Source organism: Eucyclogobius newberryi, unplaced genomic scaffold, assembly GCF_026437365.1.
Source record: "Eucyclogobius newberryi isolate DKJ021-1_F unplaced genomic scaffold, fEucNew1.0.hap1 SCAF_25, whole genome shotgun sequence".
Classification (NCBI taxonomy): domain Eukaryota; kingdom Metazoa; phylum Chordata; class Actinopteri; order Gobiiformes; family Gobiidae; genus Eucyclogobius; species Eucyclogobius newberryi.
Genome location: NW_027315890.1, coordinates 373,487 through 394,447, shown reverse-complemented (window position 1 = coordinate 394,447; position 20,961 = coordinate 373,487). Strand labels below are relative to the sequence as shown.

General features: G+C 48.9%; 1 protein-coding gene across 1 annotated transcript in view; it reads left to right on the top strand.

Annotated features, from left to right (window-relative positions):
- The window catches only part of LOC140372545 (A disintegrin and metalloproteinase with thrombospondin motifs 2-like), a gene marked incomplete at its 5' end in the record, with an annotated part of 315,752 nt that extends 295,282 nt beyond the window's left edge, over nt 1-20,470 (top strand). The window contains 6 exons of the mRNA XM_072459676.1: nt 7,584-7,716; nt 10,488-10,695; nt 13,527-13,656; nt 15,760-15,825; nt 15,953-16,241; nt 19,685-20,470. Of these exons, the coding sequence (XP_072315777.1) occupies nt 7,584-7,716; nt 10,488-10,695; nt 13,527-13,656; nt 15,760-15,825; nt 15,953-16,241; nt 19,685-20,288 (1,430 nt within the window). The remainder of the gene's footprint in view (nt 1-7,583; nt 7,717-10,487; nt 10,696-13,526; nt 13,657-15,759; nt 15,826-15,952; nt 16,242-19,684) is intronic.
- Between the last annotated feature and the right edge of the window lie 491 nt (nt 20,471-20,961).

Genomic DNA, 20,961 nt, shown 5'->3' with positions numbered 1-20,961 from the left:
TCGGACTGTCGGACTGTCGGACTGATGGACTGATGGACTGATGGACTGTCGGACTGTCGGACTGACGGACTGACGGACTGATGGACTGATGGACTGTCGGACTGTCGGACTGTCGGACTGATGGACTGATGGACTGATGGACTGATGGACTGTCGGACTGATGGACTGATGGTCTGTCGGACTGTCGGACTGTCGGACTGATGGACTGATGGACTGTCGGACTGTCGGACGGTCGGAATGTCGGACTGTCGGACTGTCGGACTGTCGGACTGATGGACTGATGGACTGTCGGACTGTCGGACTGTCGGACTGATGGACTGTCGGACTGTCGGACTGTCGGACTGTCGGACTGATGGACTGATGGACTGATGGACTGTCGGACTGATGGACTGATGGACTGTCGGACTGTCGGACTGTCGGACTGACGGACTGACGGACTGACGGACTGTCGGACTGTCGGACTGTCGGACTGTCGGACTGATGGACTGATGGACTGTCGGACTGTCGGACTGTCGGACTGTCGGACTGTCGGACAGATGGACTGATGGACTGATGGACTGATGGACCGATGGACTGTCGGACTGTCGGACTGATGGAGTGATGGAGTGATGGACTGATGGACTGTCGGACTGTCGGACTGATGGAGTGATGGACTGTCGGACTGTCGGACTGTCGGACTGATGGACTGTCGGACTGTCGGACTGTCGGACTGATGAACTGATCGACCGTCGGACTTTCGGACTGTCGGACTGATGGACTGATGGACTGTCGGACTGTCGGACTGATGGAGTGATGGACTGTCGGACTGTCGGACTGATGGACTGATGGACTGTCGGACTGTCGGACTGTCGGACTGATGGACTGATGGACTGTCGGACTTTCGGACTGTTGGACTAATGGACTGATGGACTGTCGGACTGACGGACTGACGGACTGACGGACTGACGGACTGACGGACTGTCGGACTGTCGGACTGATGGACTGATGGACTGATGGACTGTCGGACTGTCGGACTGATGGACTGATGGACTGATGGACCGATGGACTGTCGGACTGTCGGACTGTCGGACTGTCGGACTGATGGAGTGATGGACTGTCGGACTGTCGGACTGATGGAGTGATGGACTGATGGACCGATGGACTGTCGGACTGTCGGACTGATGGAGTGATGGACTGTCGGACTGTTGGACTGTCGGACTGTCGGACTGTTGGACTGTCGGACTGTCGGACTGTCGGACTGATGGACTGATGGACTGATAACTGTCGGACTGTCGGACTGTCGGACTGTCGGACTGATGGACTGATGGACTGTCGGACTGTCGGACTGATGGACCGTTGGACTGTTGGACTGTTGGACTGTTGGATGATTGATAACATGTTGTTGCATTTGAAATCAAATCAGTTTTTAATTGTAATGGACCAGAGAAGAAACTGCTTTCAACTAAAAGATCCATTTAAATACACAAATAAACTAATACTACTGTGAATACGTCACAAAGGCGCTCGTACAGCTGGCAGCCTGGTGTAAACGCTCCGCTCTTTTCTCACACTTTTTTCACACTTACTGTGCTTTATCTTCTATATTTTGTAAATATTTGTTTCTATTTTACTGTACGATAGGGACACGTGCTGGGATCGTTTTTAATTCAACTGTTTTTGACTTTTTTCGGCTGGCTATTGAGTGTTTTTCGTTGTGTCGTCGTGATGTGAACTAGCGCCGAGCCCCCCCGGCCCCCCCACGCCCCTCGGCCGGTGCGTGTTTACACAAAGGAGGATCTAATGAAACTGCGGAGAACCGTCGTCTCACCCGGAGATCGTCACGTTATCCCGGGGGACATCCTAAGGAAAACACAGAGAAGCAGACGGGCTGGACGTAAACTCCGAGAGAAGAGAGGAGGAAACAGGAAGCCGGTTCCCGCCGTAGTCATGGGTAACGTGAGTCCCTTCAAAATAAAATGACGGAAATAGCGAGCCTCATACGGTCCCAGAGGATTTATAGGGACAGCAGCGTCTTGATTTTCACAGACCTGGTTAATAGCAGAAATGCCAGACTCTATTGTAGGTTTGGACAATTTTCATCTGCTGCGGGCGACAGAACGAGAGAATGCGGAAAGAAAAGAGGTGGAGGTCCAAAGAAGAGAGGTGGAGGTCTGAAGAAGAGAGGTGGAGGTCTGAAGAGAGGTGGAGGTCTGGCTGTGTATGTGAACACGAGCTGGTGTAAACCCGAACACTGCACAGTGAAGCAGCAGCTATGTAACAGGGATATTGAACTATTGGCTATTGGCATGAGGCCATATTATCTGGAGTTCTCACATGTGATTTTGATCACAGTCTATGTGGCCCCGTCTGCCAATGCTGAAGATGCTTGTGAAACACTGCTCTCCTGCACTTGTAGGCTGCAAACACAGCACCCACAGGCTCTCTTCCTCGTCTCTGGTGACTTTAACCACGCTTCTCCCTCTTCTGTTCTACCAACATACACCCAGTATGTCTCCTGTCCCACCAGAAACAATAGAACATTGGACTTGTTTGCCAACACCAAAGAGGCTTATTCTTCTTCCCCCCTCCCTCCCCTGGGCAGCTCGGACCACACCCTTGTGCACCTGAGGCCTGTGGTGCCCCGTGTGGTGAAGAGATGGTCTGCTGAGAGCGAGGAGGCTCTGAGGGACTGTTTCAGCACCACTGTCTCGACTGAGCTCTATGGCCCACATGGGAAGGACATCAACACCATCACAGAGCATCAGGACATCAGCACCATCACAGAGCATCAGGACATCAGCACCATCACAGAGCATCAGGACATCAACACCATCACAGAGCATCAGGACATCAGCACCATCACAGAGCATCAGGACATAGGCACCATCACAGAGCATCAGGACTACATCAACTTCTGTTTTGAGAACATTGTTCCCTCCCGGACGGTGTTTTCCAAACAACAAGCCGTGGATTAACCGTGACCTGAAGGCTCTGCTGAAGGAGAAGAAGAGCCTTCAGGTCAGGGAACAAGGAGGAGCTGAGGACTGTGCAGAAGGAGCTGAGGAGGAAGATCAGGAGGAGGCTACAAGAGGAGGAGCAGCTGCAGCAGGAGAACATTCAGGGAGTGGGAGGAGCCTGAAAACCATCTCGGGCTTCGAAATCCCCCCTGCCCAGACATAGGGGGATCTACAGTGGGTGAATGATTTAAATACTCACTTCTTGAGATTTGATCGGTCACCCGCCCCTCCCCCTGCACAGCTGCATGCTCCCTCTTTCACAGCTGGACAATGCCCTGCATCTGTTCCCCTTCACACCTCTGCCCCGGACCATCAGCTCCCCACTTCGCCTGGACTCACCCGTCCCCCCAGCACACAGTCCCCCTGCCAACCACTTACTGTCACAGCAGCACAGGTGAGGAGTGAGCTGAAGAGGATTAAAGTGAGGAAGGAGCAGTACCTGAGGCATCAGCCCCAGCTCCTTAAGTCCTGCGCAGATGAACTGTGTGGAGTTATGGAGCATGTCTTCAACATGAGCCTGAAGCTGAGGGTGGTACCACAGGTCTGAAGACCTCCTGTCTGGTACCTGTGCCCAAGACACCGCGCCCCGAAGACCTCAACAGCTTCAGGCCGGTGGCTCTCACGTCCTGATGAAGACACTGGAGCTGGTCCTGGACCACCTCCGCTCCACCGTGAGCTCAGCCATGGACCCGCTGCAGTTTGTATATCGTCCTGGCATCAGAGTGGAGGATGCCGTCATCTCCTGCTGCACCGCTCTCTCTCTCACCTGGAGAAGCCTGGCAGCTCTATGAGGATCCTGTTCTTTCATCTCTCCAGCGCCTTCAACACCATCAGCTCCTGAGGGACAAACTGGAGACGGCTGGTGTGGAGTACGACCTGCAGAGTGGATCCTGGACTACCTCACGGACCGACCCCAGTTTGTGAGAGCACGGGACTGTGTGTCTGACACTCGGACCTGCAGTGTGGGGGACCTGCAGTGTGGAGGACCTGCAGTGTGGGGGACCTGCAGTGTGGGGGACCTGCAGTGTGGGGGCGCCCCAGGACACTGTCCTCGCGCCCTTTCTCTTCACCCTTTACACTGTAGACTTCAGACACGACACGGACAGCTGTGTCCTGCAGAAGTTCTCTGACCACTCTGCCATCATCGGACTCATCACGGACGATGATGATGTGGAGGACAGAGGACTGGAGCACAAAGTCATCAAGAAGTCCAGCTCCGTCCTGGGCTGTGCTCTGGACTCGGTGCAGGAGGAGCTGGACCATGAGTGTCACCCCCGGCAGGACACTCTGTCCCCTGCAGGACACTCTGTCCCCTGCAGGACACTCTGTCCCCTGCAGGACACTCTGTCCTCTCTGGAGAGCAGCTTCAGTGAGAGAATGATCCACCCTCGATGTGTGAAGGAGAGGTTTCGTAGGTCTTTCCTTCTGCTGCTGTCAGACTTTATAACAAACACTGTTAGTCCTGAACACTCACAATACTGACCTAACCTAATACTGATGTGCAATTCTGTCATATGTGCAATTACTGTCGTGATTCATGTGCAATGGTATTTATGTATTTATGTATTTATTTATTTGTATCTTTATTATTTTCCCCTCCATCCCTTGTTGTGAAATGGGAGTTTTGTTTGTTTGTTTGTAGGCAAACAGTGTTTGTTTGTTTGTAGGTAAACAGTGTTTGTTTGTTTGTTTGTTTGTAGGTAAACACTGTTTGTTTGTAGGTAAACAGTGTTTCTTTGTTTGTTTGCTTGTAGGTAAACAGTGTTTGTTTGTTTGTTTGTAGGTTAGCAGTATTTGTTTGTTTGTTTGTTTTTAGGTTAACCGTATTTGTTTGTTTATAGGTAAACAGTGTCTGTTTGTTTGTAGGTAAACAGTATTTGTTTGTTTGTAGGTAAACACTGTTTGTTTGTAGGTAAACAGTGTTTCTTTGTTTTTTTGTTTTTTGTTTGTTTGTTAGTAGGTAAACAGTGTTTGTTTGTTTGTTTGTTTGTTTGTAGGTAAACAGTATTTGTTTGTTTTTTTGTTTTTTTGTTTGTTTTTAGGTAAACAGTATTTGTTTGTTTGTAGGTAAACCGTATTTGTTTGTTTGTTTGTAGGGAAACAGTGTTTGTTTGTTTGTTTTTTAGGTAAACAGTATTTGTTTGTTTGTAGGTTAACCGTGTTTGTTTGTTTGTTTGTTTGTTTGAAGGTAAACAGTGTTTTTTTGTTTGTAGGTAAACACTGTTTGTTTGTAGGTAAACACTGTTTCATTGTTTGTTTGTTTGTTTGTTTGTTTGTTTGTAGGTAACCAGTATTTGTTTGTTTGTTTGTTTGTTTTTTGTAGGTAAACAGTGCTTATTTGTTTGTAGGCAAACAGTGTTTGTTTGTTTGTTTGTTTGTTTGTAGGTAAACACTGTTTGTTTGTAGGTAAACACTGTTTGTTTGTAGGTAAACACTGTTTGTTTGTTTGTTTGTTTGTTTGTAGGTAAACAGTGTTTGTTTGTTTGTAGGTAAACAGTGTTTGTTTGTTTGTAGGTAAACAGTGTTTGTTTATTTGTTTGTTTGTAGGTAAACAGTGTTTGTTTGTTTGTTTGTAGGCAAACAGTATTTGTTTGTTTGTTTGTTTGTTTGTTTGTAGGTAAACAGTGTTTGTTTGTTGGTTTGTTTGTTTGTTTGTTTGTAGGTAAACAGTATTTGTCTGTAGGTAAACAGTGTTTATTTGTTTGTTTGTAGGTAAACAGTGTTTGTTTGTTTGTTTGTTTGTTTGTAGGTAAACAGTGTTTGTTTGTTTGTTTGTTTGTTTATAGGTAAACACTGTTTGTTTGTAGGTCAACAGTGTTTGTTTGTTTGTTTCAAGGTAAACAGTGTTTGTTTGTAGGTAAACAGTATTTGTTTGTTCGTAGGTAAACAGTGTTTGTTTGTTTGTTTGTAGGTAAACAGTATTTGTTTGTTTGTTTGTAAGTAAACAGTGTTTGTTTGTTTATTTGTTTGTTTGTTTGTTTGTAGGTAAACAGTGTTTGTTTGTTTTTTAGGTAAACAGTATTTGTTTGTTTGTAGGTAAACAGTGTTTGTTTGTTTGTTTGTTTGTTTGTAAACACTGTTTGTTTGTAGGTAAACAGTGTTTCTTTGTTTTTTTGTTTGTTTGTTTGTTTGTTTGTAGGTAAACAGTGTTTGTTTGTTTGTTTGTTTGTAGGTAAACAGTATTTGTTTGTTTGTAGGTAAACAGTATGTGTTTGTAGGTAAACAGTGTTTGTTTGTAGGTAAACAGTGTTTGTTTGTTTGTTGGTAAACAGTGTTTTTTTGTTTTTTTGTAGGTAAACAGTGTTTGTTTGTTTGTTTGTTTGTTTGTTTGTTTGTTTGTTTGTTTGTAGGTAAACACTGTTTGTTTGTAGGCAAACAGTGTTTGTTTGTTTGTTTGTAGGTAAACAGTGTTTGTTTGTTTGTTTGTTTGTAGGTAAACAGTGTTTGTTTGTTTGTTTGTAGGTAAACAGTTTTTGTTTGTTTGTTTGTAGGTAAACAGTGTTTGTTTGTTTGTTTGTAGGTAAACAGTTTTTGTTTGTTTGTTTGTAGGTAAACACTGTTTGTTTGTTTGTAGGTAAACAGTATTTGTTTGTTTGTTTGTAAGTAAACAATGTTTGTTCGTTTGTTTGTAGGTAAACAGTATTTCTTTGTTTGTCTGTAAGTAAACAGTGTTTGTTTGTTTGTTTGTTTGTTTGATTGTTTGTTTGTAGGTAAACAGTGTTTGTTTGTTTGTAGGTAAACAGTGTTTGTTTGTTTGTTTGTTTGTAGGTAAACAGTATTTGTTTGTTTGTAGGTAAACAGTATGTGTTTGTAGGTAAACAGTGTTTGTTTGTAGGTAAACAGTGTTTGTTTGTTTGTTTGTTGGTAAACAGTGTTTTTTTGTTTTTTTGTAGGTAAACAGTGTTTGTTTGTTTGTTTGTTTGTTTGTTTGTTTGTTTGTAGGTAAACACTGTTTGTTTGTAGGCAAACAGTGTTTGTTTGTTTGTTTGTAGGTAAACAGTGTTTGTTTGTTTGTTTGTTTGTAGGTAAACAGTGTTTGTTTGTTTGTAGGTAAACAGTTTTTGTTTGTTTGTTTGTAGGTAAACAGTGTTTGTTTGTTTGTTTGTAGGTAAACAGTTTTTGTTTGTTTGTTTGTAGGTAAACACTGTTTGTTTGTTTGTAGGTAAACAGTATTTGTTTGTTTGTTTGTAAGTAAACAATGTTTGTTCGTTTGTTTGTAGGTAAACAGTATTTGTTTGTCTGTAAGTAAACAGTGTTTGTTTGTTTGTTTGTTTGATTGTTTGTTTGTAGGTAAACAGTGTTTGTTTGTTTGTAGGTAAACAGTATTTGTTTGTTTGTTTGTAAGTAAACAATGTTTGTTCGTTTGTTTGTAGGTAAACAGTATTTCTTTGTTTGTCTGTAAGTAAACAGTGTTTGTTTGTTTGTTTGTTTGTTTGATTGTTTGTTTGTAGGTAAACAGTATTTGTTTGTTTGTTTGTAAGTAAACAATGTTTGTTCGTTTGTTTGTAGGTAAACAGTATTTCTTTGTTTGTCTGTAAGTAAACAGTGTTTGTTTGTTTGTTTGTTTGTTTGTTTGTTTGTTTGTAGGTAAACAGTACACACAGTTCGGCTGCAGGAGAAAAGCCGATGGGAAAATGGTGGACAGAATGTTCTGCTCCAACATCAACAAACCTCGAGCGATCGGTCGAATCTGCAACAGAGACACGTGTTCTACACCAGAGTAAGAGTACTACAACTGCAAATACTACTACTACTGCAAATACTACTACAACTGCAAATACTACTACAACTGCAAATACTACTACTACTGCAAATACTACTACAACTGCAAATACTATTACAACTGCAAATACTACTACTACTGCAAATACTACTACAACTGCAAATACTACTACTACTGCAAATACTACTACAACTGCAAATACTACTACTACTGCAAGTACTACTACTACTGCAAATACTACTACAACTGCAAATACTACTACTACTGCAAATACTACTACAACTGCAAATACTACTACTACTGCAAATACTACTACAACTGCAAATACTACTACAACTGCAAATACTACTACTACTGCAAATACTACTACAACTGCAAATACTACTACAACTGCAAATACTACTACTACTGCAAATACTACTACAACTGCAAATACTACTACTACTGCAAATACTACTACAACTGCAAATACTATTACAACTGCAAATACTACTACTACTGCAAATACTACTACAACTGCAAATACTACTACAACTGCAAATACTACTACTACTGCAAATACTACTACAACTGCAAATACTACTACAACTGCAAATACTACTACTACTGCAAATACTACTACAACTGCAAATACTACTACAACTGCAAATACTACTACTACTGCAAATACTACTACAACTGCAAATACTACTACTACTGCAAATACTACTACAACTGCAAATACTACTACTACTGCAAATACTACTACAACTGCAAATACTACTACTACTGCAAATACTACTACAACTGCAAATACTACTACAACTGCAAATACTACTACAACTGCAAATACTACTACTACTGCAAATACTACTACAACTGCAAATACTACTACAACTGCAAATACTACTACTACTGCAAATACTACTACAACTGCAAATACTACTACTACTGCAAATACTACTACAACTGCAAATACTATTACAACTGCAAATACTACTACTACTGCAAATACTACTACAACTGCAAATACTACTACTACTGCAAATACTACTACAACTGCAAATACTACTACTACTGCAAGTACTACTACTACTGCAAATACTACTACTACTGCAAGTACTACTACTACTGCAAGTATTACTACAACTGCAAATACTACTACTACTGCAAATACTACTACTACTGCAAATACTACTACTACTGCAAATACTACTAATACTGCAAATACTACTACTACTGCAAATACTACTACTACTACTGCAAATACTACTACTACCGCAAATACTACTAATATTGCAAGTACTACTAACACTGCAAGTACTACTACTACTGCAAATACTACTAATACTGCAAGTACTACTACTACTGCAAGTACTACTACTACTGCATATACTACAACTACTTCAAGTACTACTACAACTGCAAATACTACTACTACTGCAAGTACTACTACAACTGCAAATACTACTACTACTGCAAATACTACTACTACTGCAAGTACTACTATTACTGCAAATACTACTACTACTGCAAATACTACTACTACTGCAAGTACTACTACTACTGCATATACTACAACTACTTCAAGTACTACTACAACTGCAAATACTACTACTACTGCAAGTACTACTACAACTGCAAATACTACTACTACTGCAAATACTACTACAACTGCAAATACTACTGCAAATACTACTACTACTGCAAGTACTACTACTACTAGAAATACTACTACAACTGCAAATACTACTAATACTGCAAATACTACTACTACTGAAAATACTACTACTACCGCAAATACTACTACTACCGCAAATACTACTAATACTGCAAGTACTACTACTACTGCAAGTACTACTACTACTGCAAATACTACTACTACTGCAAAGACTACTACTACTGCAAGTACTACTACTACTGAAAATACTACTACTACCGCAAATACTACTACTACCGCAAATACTACTAATACTGCAAGTACTACTACTACTGCAAGTACTACTACTACTGCAAATACTACTACTACTGCAAATACTACTACTGCAAGTACCACTACAACTGCAAATACTACTACTACTGCAAATACTACTACTACTGCAAGCACTACTACTACTGCAAATACTACTACTACTGCAAATACTACTACTACCGCAAATACTACTAATACTGCAAGTACTACTAATACTGCAAGTACTACAACTACTGCAAATACTACTACTACTGCAAGTACTACTACTACTGCAAATACTACTACTACTGAAAATACTACTACAACTGCAAATACTACTAATACTGCAAGTACTACTACTACTGCAAATACTACTACTACTGCAAGTACTACTACAACTGCGAATATACTACTACTACTGCAAGTACTACTACAACTGCAAATACTACTACTACTGTAAGTACTACTTCTACTGCAAATACTACTACTACTGCAAATACTACTACTACTGCAAATACTACTATTACTGCAAGTACTACTACTACTGCAAATACTACTAATATTGCACCAATATTGCAAATACTACTTCTACTGCAAATACTACTACTACTGCTGCAAGTACTGCTCCAGGTACTGCTAAATGTACTGCTGCATGTACTGCTGCAAGTACTGCTAAATGTACTGCTGCAGGTGGCTGGAGCCTGTCCCAGTGACTTTGGGCCTTAGGCGGGACACACCCTGGACAGGGGCCAGCTCGTTGCAGGGTGATTTAGATGATGCGGTTCAATTCACAGAAATAGTAATACATGTTGATCCTGTTTCCCTGTGGTGGGCTCAGGTGGGAGGTGGGGGCGTGGCTGACCTGTAGCGCCTCCTGTGGTCAGTCGGGGTGGCAGCGGCGCTTGGTGTCGTGTCAGCAGACGTCCAGCAGAGGGCAGCAGCGCTCTGTCCACTCCAAACTCTGTTCTGAACACAAACCTGAGAACAAGAGGAGCTGCAACCGCCTCAGCTGTCCTGCAGCATGGAGGGGCGGAGCCTGGGGACAGGTGAGAGCAGGGGCGGAGCCTGGGGACAGAAGAGAACCAATCAAAGCTGAGCTGGTTCCTGATTTTAAAACTGGGAAACTCTGTTCTTCAGTGTTCTCTTCTGTCCCTCAGTGTTCTCTTCTGGTCCTCAGTGTTCTCTTCTGTCCCTCAGTGTTCTCTTCTGTCCCTCAGTGTTCTCTTCTGTCCCTCAGTGTTCTCTTCTGTCCCTCAGTGTTCTCTTCTGTCCCTCAGTGTTCTCTTCTGTCCCTCAGTGTTCTCTTCTGTCCCTCAGTGTTCTCTTCTGTCCCTCAGTGTTCTCTTCTGTCCCTCAGTGTTCTCTTCTGTCCCTCAGTGTTCTCTTCTGTCCCTCAGTGTTCTCTTCTGTCCCTCAGTGTTCTCTTCTGTCCCTCAGTGTTCTCTTCTGTCCCTCAGTGTTCTCTTCTGTCCCTCAGTGTTCTCTTCTGTCCCTCAGTGTTCTCTTCTGTCCCTCAGTGTTCTCTTCTGTCCCTCAGTGTTCTCTTCTGTCCCTCAGTGTTCTCTTCTGTCCCTCAGTGTTCTCTTCTGTCCCTCAGTGTTCTCTTCTGTCCCTCAGTGTTCTCTTCTGTCCCTCAGTGTTCTCTTCTGTCCCTCAGTGTTCTCTTCTGTCCCTCAGTGTTCTCTTCTGTCCCTCAGTGTTCTCTTCTGTCCCTCAGTGTTCTCTTCTGTCTCTCAGTGTTCTCTTCTGTCCCTCAGTGTTCTCTTCTGTCCCTCAGTGTTCTCTTCTGTCCCTCAGTGTTCTCTTCTGTCCCTCAGTGTTCTCTTCTGTCCCTCAGTGTTCTCTTCTGTCCCTCAGTGTTCTCTTCTGTCCCTCAGTGTTCTCTTCTGTCCCTCAGTGTTCTCTTCTGTCCCTCAGTGTTCTCTTCTGTCCCTCAGTGTTCTCTTCTGTCTCTCAGTGTTCTCTTCTGTCCCTCAGTGTTCTCTTCTGTCCCTCAGTGTTCTCTTCTGTCTCTCAGTGTTCTCTTCTGTCCCTCAGTGTTCTCTTCTGTCCCTCAGTGTTCTCTTCTGTCCCTCAGTGTTCTCTTCTGTCCCTCAGTGTTCTCTTCTGTCCCTCAGTGTTCTCTTCTGTCCCTCAGTGTTCTCTTCTGTCCCTCAGTGTTCTCTTCTGTCCCTCAGTGTTCTCTTCTGTCCCTCAGTGTTCTCTTCTGTCCCTCAGTGTTCTCTTCTGGTCCTCAGTGTTCTCTTCTGTCCCTCAGTGTTCTCTTCTGTCCCTCAGTGTTCTCTTCTGTCCCTCAGTGTTCTCTTCTGTTTCTCAGTGTTCTCTTCTGTCCCTCAGTGTTCTCTTCTGTCCCTCAGTGTTCTCTTCTGTCCCTCAGTGTTCTCTTCTGTCCCTCAGTGTTCTCTTCTGTCCCTCAGTGTTCTCTTCTGTCCCTCAGTGTTCTCTTCTGTCCCTCAGTGTTCTCTTCTGGTCCTCAGTGTTCTTTTCTGTCCCTCAGTGTTCTCTTCTGTCCCTCAGTGTTCTCTTCTGTCCCTCAGTGTTCTCTTCTGTCCCTCAGTGTTCTCTTCTGTCCCTCAGTGTTCTTTTCTGTCCCTCAGTGTTCTCTTCTGTCCCTCAGTGTTCTCTTCTGTCCCTCAGTGTTCTCTTCTGTTTCTCAGTGTTCTCTTCTGTCCCTCAGTGTTCTCTTCTGTCCCTCAGTGTTCTCTTCTGTCCCTCAGTGTTCTCTTTTGTCCCTCAGTGTTCTCTTCTGTCCCTCAGTGTTCTCTTCTGTCCCTCAGTGTTCTCTTCTGTCCCTCAGTGTTCTCTTCTGTCCCTCAGTGTTCTCTTCTGTTTCTCAGTGTTCTCTTCTGTCCCTCAGTGTTCTCTTCTGTCCCTCAGTGTTCTCTTCTGTCCCTCAGTGTTCTCTTCTTTCCCTCAGTGTTCTCTTCTGTCCCTCAGTGTTCTCTTCTGTCCCTCAGTGTTCTCTTCTGTCCCTCAGTGTTCTCTTCTGGTCCTCAGTGTTCTTTTCTGTCCCTCAGTGTTCTCTTCTGTCCCTCAGTGTTCTCTTCTGTCCCTCAGTGTTCTCTTCTGTCCCTCAGTGTTCTCTTCTGTCCCTCAGTGTTCTCTTCTGTCTCTCAGTGTTCTCTTCTGTCCCTCAGTGTTCTCTTCTGTCCCTCAGTGTTCTCTTCTGTCCCTCAGTGTTCTCTTCTGTCCCTCAGTGTTCTCTTCTGTCCCTCAGTGTTCTCTTCTGGTCCTCAGTGTTCTTTTCTGTCCCTCAGTGTTCTCTTCTGTCCCTCAGTGTTCTCTTCTGTCCCTCAGTGTTCTCTTCTGTCCCTCAGTGTTCTCTTCTGTCCCTCAGTGTTCTCTTCTGTTTCTCAGTGTTCTCTTCTGTCCCTCAGTGTTCTCTTCTGTCCCTCAGTGTTCTCTTCTGTCCCTCAGTGTTCTCTTCTGTCCCTCAGTGTTCTCTTCTGTCCCTCAGTGTTCTCTTCTGTTTCTCAGTGTTCTCTTCTGTCCCTCAGTGTTCTCTTCTGTCCCTCAGTGTTCTCTTCTGTCCCTCAGTGTTCTCTTCTGTCCCTCAGTGTTCTCTTCTGTTTCTCAGTGTTCTTTTCTGTCCCTCAGTGTTCTCTTCTGTCCCTCAGTGTTCTCTTCTGTCCCTCAGTGTTCTCTTCTGTCCCTCAGTGTTCTCTTCTGTCCCTCAGTGTTCTCTTCTGTTTCTCAGTGTTCTCTTCTGTCCCTCAGTGTTCTCTTCTGTCCCTCAGTGTTCTCTTCTGTCCCTCAGTGTTCTCTTCTGTTTCTCAGTGTTCTCTTCTGTCCCTCAGTGTTCTCTTCTGTCCCTCAGTGTTCTCTTCTGTCCCTCAGTGTTCTCTTCTGTCCCTCAGTGTTCTCTTCTGTCCCTCAGTGTTCCGTGAGCTGTGGCTCTGGGATGCAGGAGCGACAGGTGAAGTGTCTCTCACCTGACGGTTCACCTGGAAACTGTTCTTCTCCTCAGCCAATCACTACACAGAATTGTCTGGCCCCGCCCTGCTCAGGTATGCAGCAAATGTCCTTCATTTATATAATTTATAAAGTTTGGGGCGTGGCTGCTTGGTGTGCACCTGTTTATTACGAGTTCACCTGGACCCTGCCGTGTGTCATAGTGCCCCTGCCGTGTGTCATAGCGCCCCTGCCGTGTGTCATAGTGTCCCTGCCGTGTGTCATAGTGCCCCTGCCGTGTGTCATAGTGCCCCTGCCGTGTGTCATAGTGCCCCTGCCGTGTGTCATAGTGTCCCTGCCGTGTGTCATAGTGCCCCTGCCGTGTGTCATAGCGCCCCTGCCGTGTGTCATAGTGTCCCTGCCGTGTGTCATAGTGCCCCTGCCGTGTGTCATAGCGCCCCTGCCGTGTGTCATAGTGTCCCTGCCGTGTGTCATAGTGCCCCTGCCGTGTGTCATAGTGCCCCTGCCGTGTGTCATAGTGTCCCTGCCGTGTGTCATAGTGTCCCTGCCGTGTGTCATAGTGCCCCTGCCGTGTGTCATAGTGCCCCTGCCGTGTGTCATAGTGCCCCTGCCGTGTGTCATAGGGCCCCTGCCGTGTGTCATAGTGCCCCTGCCGTGTGTCATAGTGTCCCTGCCGTGTGTCATAGTGCCCCTGCCGTGTGTCATAGCGCCCCTGCCGTGTGTCATAGTGTCCCTGCCGTGTGTCATAGTGTCCCTGCCGTGTGTCATAGTGCCCCTGCCGTGTGTCATAGTGCCCCTGCCGTGTGTCATAGTGCCCCTGCCGTGTGTCATAGTGCCCCTGCCGTGTGTCATAGTGTCCCTGCCGTGTGTCATAGTGCCCCTGCCGTGTGTCATAGTGCCCCTGCCGTGTGTCATAGTGCCCCTGCCGTGTGTCATAGCGCCCCTGCCGTGTGTCATAGTGTCCCTGCCGTGTGTCATAGCGTCCCTGCCGTGTGTCATAGTGCCCCTGCCGTGTGTCATAGCGCCCCTGCCGTGTGTCATAGTGCCCCTGCCGTGTGTCATAGCGCCCCTGCCGTGTGTCATAGTGTCCCTGCCGTGTGTCATAGTGCCCCTGCCGTGTGTCATAGTGCCCCTGCCGTGTGTCATAGTGCCCCTGCCGTGTGTCATAGTGCCCCTGCCGTGTGTCATAGTGCCCCTGCCGTGTGTCATAGCGCCCCTGCCGTGTGTCATAGTGTCCCTGCCGTGTGTCATAGTGCCCCTGCCGTGTGTCATAGCGTCCCTGCCGTGTGTCATAGTGCCCCTGCCGTGTGTCATAGTGCCCCTGCCGTGTGTCATAGTGCCCCTGCCGTGTGTCATAGTGCCCCTGCCGTGTGTCATAGTGTCCCTGCCGTGTGTCATAGTGCCCCTGCCGTGTGTCATAGTGCCCCTGCCGTGTGTCATAGTGCCCCTGCCGTGTGTCATAGTGTCCCTGCCGTGTGTCATAGTGTCCCTGCCGTGTGTCATAGTGCCCCTGCCGTGTGTCATAGTGTCCCTGCCGTGTGTCATAGTGCCCCTGCCGTGTGTCATAGTGCCCCTGCCGTGTGTCATAGTGCCCCTGCCGTGTGTCATAGTGCCCCTGCCGTGTGTCATAGTGCCCCTGCCGTGTGTCATAGTGTCCCTGCCGTGTGTCATAGTGTCCCTGCCGTGTGTCATAGTGCCCCTGCCGTGTGTCATAGTGCCCCTGCCGTGTGTCATAGTGCCCCTGCCGTGTGTCATAGTGCCCCTGCCGTGTGTCATAGTGTCCCTGCCGTGTGTCATAGTGCCCCTGCCGTGTGTCATAGCGCCCCTGCCGTGTGTCATAGTGTCCCTGCCGTGTGTCATAGTGTCCCTGCCGTGTGTCATAGTGCCCCTGCCGTGTGTCATAGTGCCCCTGCCGTGTGTCATAGTGCCCCTGCCGTGTGTCATAGTGCCCCTGCCGTGTGTCATAGTGCCCCTGCCGTGTGTCATAGTGTCCCTGCCGTGTGTCATAGTGTCCCTGCCGTGTGTCATAGTGCCCCTGCCGTGTGTCATAGCGCCCCTGCCGTGTGTCATAGTGCCCCTGCCGTGTGTCATAGTGTCCCTGCCGTGTGTCATAGTGCCCCTGCCGTGTGTCATAGTGCCCCTGCCGTGTGTCATAGCGCCCCTGCCGTGTGTCATAGCGCCCCTGCCGTGTGTTTCAGGAGAGCAGAGGAACTCCATCGTGCGCTGGTTGTCCAGGTCCAGTCCAGACTCCGCCCCTCGCTCCGGTCAGTCTCGCTCCGTTCAGTCTCGCTCCGGTCAGTCTCGCTCCGGTCAGTCTCGCTCCGGTCAGTCTCGCTCCGGTCAGTCTCGCTCTACAATGCTGTTGAACAGTTTTTTGTGTTTGTTTTCTAGTCCAGCGTTGCCGTGGCGACCGCTCTGTGTTCTGTCAGATGGAGGTTCTGACACGATACTGTTCTCTGCCTGGATACAGAGTCATGTGCTGCGTCTCCTGTGGGAAGCTCAGCAATACCACCTTAAACCAGACCCAGTCCACCTTAAACCAGACCCAGTCCACCTTAAACCAGACCCAGTCCACCTTAAACCAGACCCAGTCCACCTTAAACCAGACCCAGTCCACCTTAAACCAGACCCAGTGGAGATCACATAATGACAGCACCGACCCACAGAGAGAAGAAACCAGGTCAGAAACCAGGACTAAACCAGGACTAAACCAGGACTAAACCAGGACTAAACCAGGACTAAACCAGGACTAAAACAGGACTAAACCAGGACTAAACCAGGACTAAACCAGGACTAAAACAGGACTAAACCAGGACTAAACAGACCAAAATCCAATGCACACCAAGTCACTTTGCCTCTTCTTCTCCTCTTCTGCTCCTCTTCAGCTCCTCCTCCTCTTCTGCTCCTCCTCTTCAGCTCCTCCTCCTCTTCAGCTCCTCCTCTTCCTCCTCAACTCTTCCTCCTCAACTCCTCCTCTTCAACTCCTCCTCTTCTTCAGCTCCTCCTCCTCTTCAGCTCCTCCTCCTCTTCAGCTCCTCCTCCTCTTCAGCTACTCCCCCTCCTCAGCTCCTCCTCCTCCTCAGCTCCTCCTCCTCCTCAACTCCGCCTCCTCAGCTCCTCCTCCTCAGCTTCTCCTCCTCTTCAGCTCCTCCTCCTCTTCAACTCCTCCTCTTCTTCAGCTCCTCCTCCTCTTCAACTCCGCCTCCTCCTCAACTCCGCCTCCTCCTCAACTCCGCCTCTTCAGCTCCTCCTCCTCTTCAGCTCCTCCTCCTCCTCAGCTCCTCCTCCTCCTCAGCTCCTCGTCCTCTTCAGCTCCTCCTCCTCCTCAGCTCCTCCTCCTCTTCAGCTCCTCCTCCTCCTCAGCTCCTCCTCCTCCTCAGCTCCTCCTCCTCTTCAGCTCCTCCTCTTCAGCTCCTCCTCCTCAGCTCCTCCTCCTCCTCAACTCTGCCTCCTCCTCAACTCCGCCTCTTCAGCTCCTCCTCTTCAGCTCCTCCTCCTCTTCAGCTCCTCCTCCTCTTCAGCTCCTCCTCCTCTTCAGCTCCTCCTCCTCTTCAGCTTCTCCTCCTCAGCTTCTCCTCCTCTTCAGCTCCTCCTCCTCCTCAGCTCCTCCTCCTCCTCAGCTCCTCCTCCTCTTCAGCTCCTCCTCTTCAGCTCCTCCTCCTCAGCTCCTCCTCCTCCTCAACTCCGCCTCCTCCTCAACTCCGCCTCTTCAGCTCCTCCTCTTCAGCTCCTCCTCCTCTTCAGCTCCTCGTCCTCTTCAGCTCCTCGTCCTCTTCAGCTCCTCCTCCTCCTCAGCTCCTCCTCCTCCTCAGCTCCTCGTCCTCTTCAGCTCCTCCTCCTCCTCAGCTCCTCCTCCTCTTCAGCTCCTCCTCCTCCTCAGCTCCTCCTCCTCCTCAGCTCCTCCTCCTCTTCAGCTCCTCCTCTTCAGCTCCTCCTCCTCAGCTCCTCCTCCTCCTCAACTCTGCCTCCTCCTCAACTCCGCCTCTTCAGCTCCTCCTCTTCAGCTCCTCCTCCTCTTCAGCTCCTCCTCCTCTTCAGCTCCTCCTCCTCTTCAGCTCCTCCTCCTCTTCAGCTTCTCCTCCTCAGCTTCTCCTCCTCTTCAGCTCCTCCTCTTCCTCAGCTCCTCCTCCTCCTCAGCTCCTCCTCCTCTTCAGCTCCTCCTCTTCAGCTCCTCCTCCTCAGCTCCTCCTCCTCCTCAACTCCGCCTCCTCCTCAACTCCGCCTCTTCAGCTCCTCCTCTTCAGCTCCTCCTCCTCTTCAGCTCCTCGTCCTCTTCAGCTCCTCCTCCTCTTCAGCTCCTCCTCCTCCTCAGCTCCTCCTCCTCCTCAGCTCCTCCTCCTCTTCAGCTCCTCTTCCTCTTCAGCTCCTCCTCCTCAGCTCCTCCTCCTCCTCAGCTCCTCCTCCTCCTCAACTCCGCCTCCTCCTCAACTCCGCCTCTTCAGCTCCTCCTCCTCTTCAGCTCCTCCTCCTCTTCAGCTCCTCCTCCTCTTCAGCTCCTTCTCCTCCTCAGCTCCTCCTCCTCTTCAGCTCCTCCTCAGCTCCTCCTCCTCTTCAGCTCCTCCTCCTCCTCAGCTCCACCTCCTCCTCAGCTCCTCCTCCTCTTCAGCTCCTCCTCTTCAGCTCCTCCTCTTCAGCTCCTCCTCCTCCTCAGCTCCTCCTCCTCCTCAACTCCGCCTCCTCCTCAACTCCGCCTCTTCAGCTCCTCCTCCTCTTCAGCTCCTCCTCTTCCTCCTCAACTCTTCCTCCTCAACTCTTCCTCCTCTTCAACTCCTCCTCTTCAACTCCTCCTCCTCTTCAGCTCCTCCTCCTCTTCAGCTCCTCCTCAGCTCCTCCTCCTCCTCAACTCCGCCTCCTCCTCAACTCCGCCTCTTCAGCTCCTCCTCCTCTTCAGCTCCTCCTCCTCTTCAGCTCCTCCTCCTCCTCAGCTCCTCCTCCTCCTCAGCTCCTCCTCCTCTTCAGCTCCTCCTCCTCCTCAGCTCCTCCTCCTCTTCAGCTCCTCCTCCTCTTCAGCTCCTCCTCCTCTTCAGCTCCTCCTCCTCTTCAGCTCCTCCTCCTCCTCAGCTCCTCTTCCTCTTCAGCTCCTCTTCCTCTTCAGCTCCTCCTCCTCAGCTCCTCCTCCTCCTCAGCTCCGCCTCCTCCTCAACTCCGCCTCTTCAGCTCCTCCTCCTCTTCAGCTCCTCCTCCTCTTCAGCTCCTCCTCCTCCTCAGCTCCTCCTCCTCTTCAGCTCCTCTTCCTCTTCAGCTCCTCCTCCTCTTCAGCTCCTCCTCCTCCTCAGCTCCTCCTCCTCCTCAACTCCGCCTCCTCCTCAACTCCGCCTCCTCAGCTCCTCCTCCTCTTCAGCTCCTCCTCCTCTTCAGCTCCTCCTCCTCCTCAGCTCCTCCTCTTCAGCAGCTCCTCCTCTTCAGCTCCTCCTCCTCTTCAGCTCCTCCTCCTCCTCAGCTCCTCCTCCTCTTCAGCTCCTCCTCCTCCTCAGCTCCTCCTCCTCCTCAGCTCCTTCTCCTCTTCAGCTCCTCCTCCTCAGCTCCTCCTCCTCCTCAACTCTGCCTCCTCCTCAACTCCGCCTCTTCAGCTCCTCCTCTTCAGCTCCTCCTCCTCTTCAGCTCCTCCTCCTCTTCAGCTCCTCCTCCTCTTCAGCTCCTCCTCCTCCTCAGCTCCTCTTCCTCTTCAGCTCCTCTTCCTCTTCAGCTCCTCCTCCTCAGCTCCTCCTCCTCCTCAGCTCCGCCTCCTCCTCAACTCCGCCTCTTCAGCTCCTCCTCCTCTTCAGCTCCTCCTCCTCTTCAGCTCCTCCTCCTCCTCAGCTCCTCCTCCTCTTCAGCTCCTCTTCCTCTTCAGCTCCTCCTCCTCAGCTCCTCCTCCTCCTCAGCTCCTCCTCCTCCTCAACTCCGCCTCCTCCTCAACTCCGCCTCCTCAGCTCCTCCTCCTCTTCAGCTCCTCCTCCTCTTCAGCTCCTCCTCCTCCTCAGCTCCTCCTCTTCAGCAGCTCCTCCTCTTCAGCTCCTCCTCCTTTTCAGCTCCTCCTCCTCTTCAGCTCCTCCTCCTCAGCTCCTCCTCCTTTTCAGCTCCTCCTCCTTACAGAACTTTGATGTCCGTTTTGAAGTCATTTGATATTTTTTTCTCTTCCAGTTTAACCCCGCCTCCTCCTGATGACATCACTACAGAGGCCCCTCCCCCTGGCGACGCCACTGACTTCGCTTACGTTGAGTACGACGGAGAATACGGCGACTTCTCCAGCCTTGGGAGCGACTCCTCTGATTGGATGGAGCCTGCAGTTTCCATGGCAACTGTTCCTACAACAACAACAACGATAAAAACAACAACAATAACAACAACAAAAACAACACAACAAAATACAGCAAAACGACAAAAAACAAAAAGATATGAACTCTTAAGACAGAAAGTGTCAGCGCCGAGAAACTACAAAGCCTCCATCACGGCGCCCCCCGCAGGCCCCGAGCAGCAGACGGCGCCCCCCGCAGGCCCCGAGCAGCAGACGGCGCCCCCCGCAGGCCCCGAGCAGCAGACGGCGCCCCCCGCAGGCCCCGAGCAGCAGACGGCGCCCCCCGCAGGCCCTGAGGTGCAGTACACGGTGGTGGGCGTTTCTGTGACGATGCAGGGCGAGTTTGTTCCGAGGAAAATGCCGCGTTTGAGAGAAAAGACTCAGAACAAACGCATCCAGGAGCTGCTGAGGGAGAAGAGACGCAGACTGGACCCAACCCTGGACTTATAACAGGACCAGGACCAGGAGCCGGACCAGGAGCCGGACCAGGAGCCGGACCAGGAGCCGGACCAGGAGCCGGACCAGGAGCCGGACCAGGAGCCGGACCAGGAGCCGGAGTCACAGATGCCACAAAAAGGGACTAAACCACAATCGCGCAGCATTTTCTGTTTAAAAGACACACATTCCTCCGGCGACTCTTGCTGAGCTTTTTGAATTATCAAATAATAAAATGTCGTCTGCGAAGAAAAAATATCTTCAGTGGTTTTATTCAAAAGTCTTATCGTGTAGTTCTGAAACACACAGGGTTCTTGGGTTAGTTTAAACCTCAAGTTGAAGCTCCTACAGCTGTTCACCATGTGCTCCTGCAGCTGTTCACCATGTGCTCCTGCAGCTGTTCATGTGCTCCTGCAGCTGTTCACCATGTGTTCCTGCAGCTTTTCATGTGCTCCTGCAGCTGTTCATGTGCTCCTGCAGCTGTTCACCATGTGTTCCTGCAGCTGTTCACCATGTGCTCCTTCAGCTGTTCACCATGTGCTCCTGCAGCTGTTCACCATGTGATCCTGCAGCTGTTCGTGTGCTCCTGCAGCTGTTCAGCTGGAGCTCCTGCCGCTGTTCGTGTGCTCCTGCAGCTGTTCAGCTGGAGCTCCTGCTGCTGTTCCTGTGCTCCTGCAGCTGTTCAGCT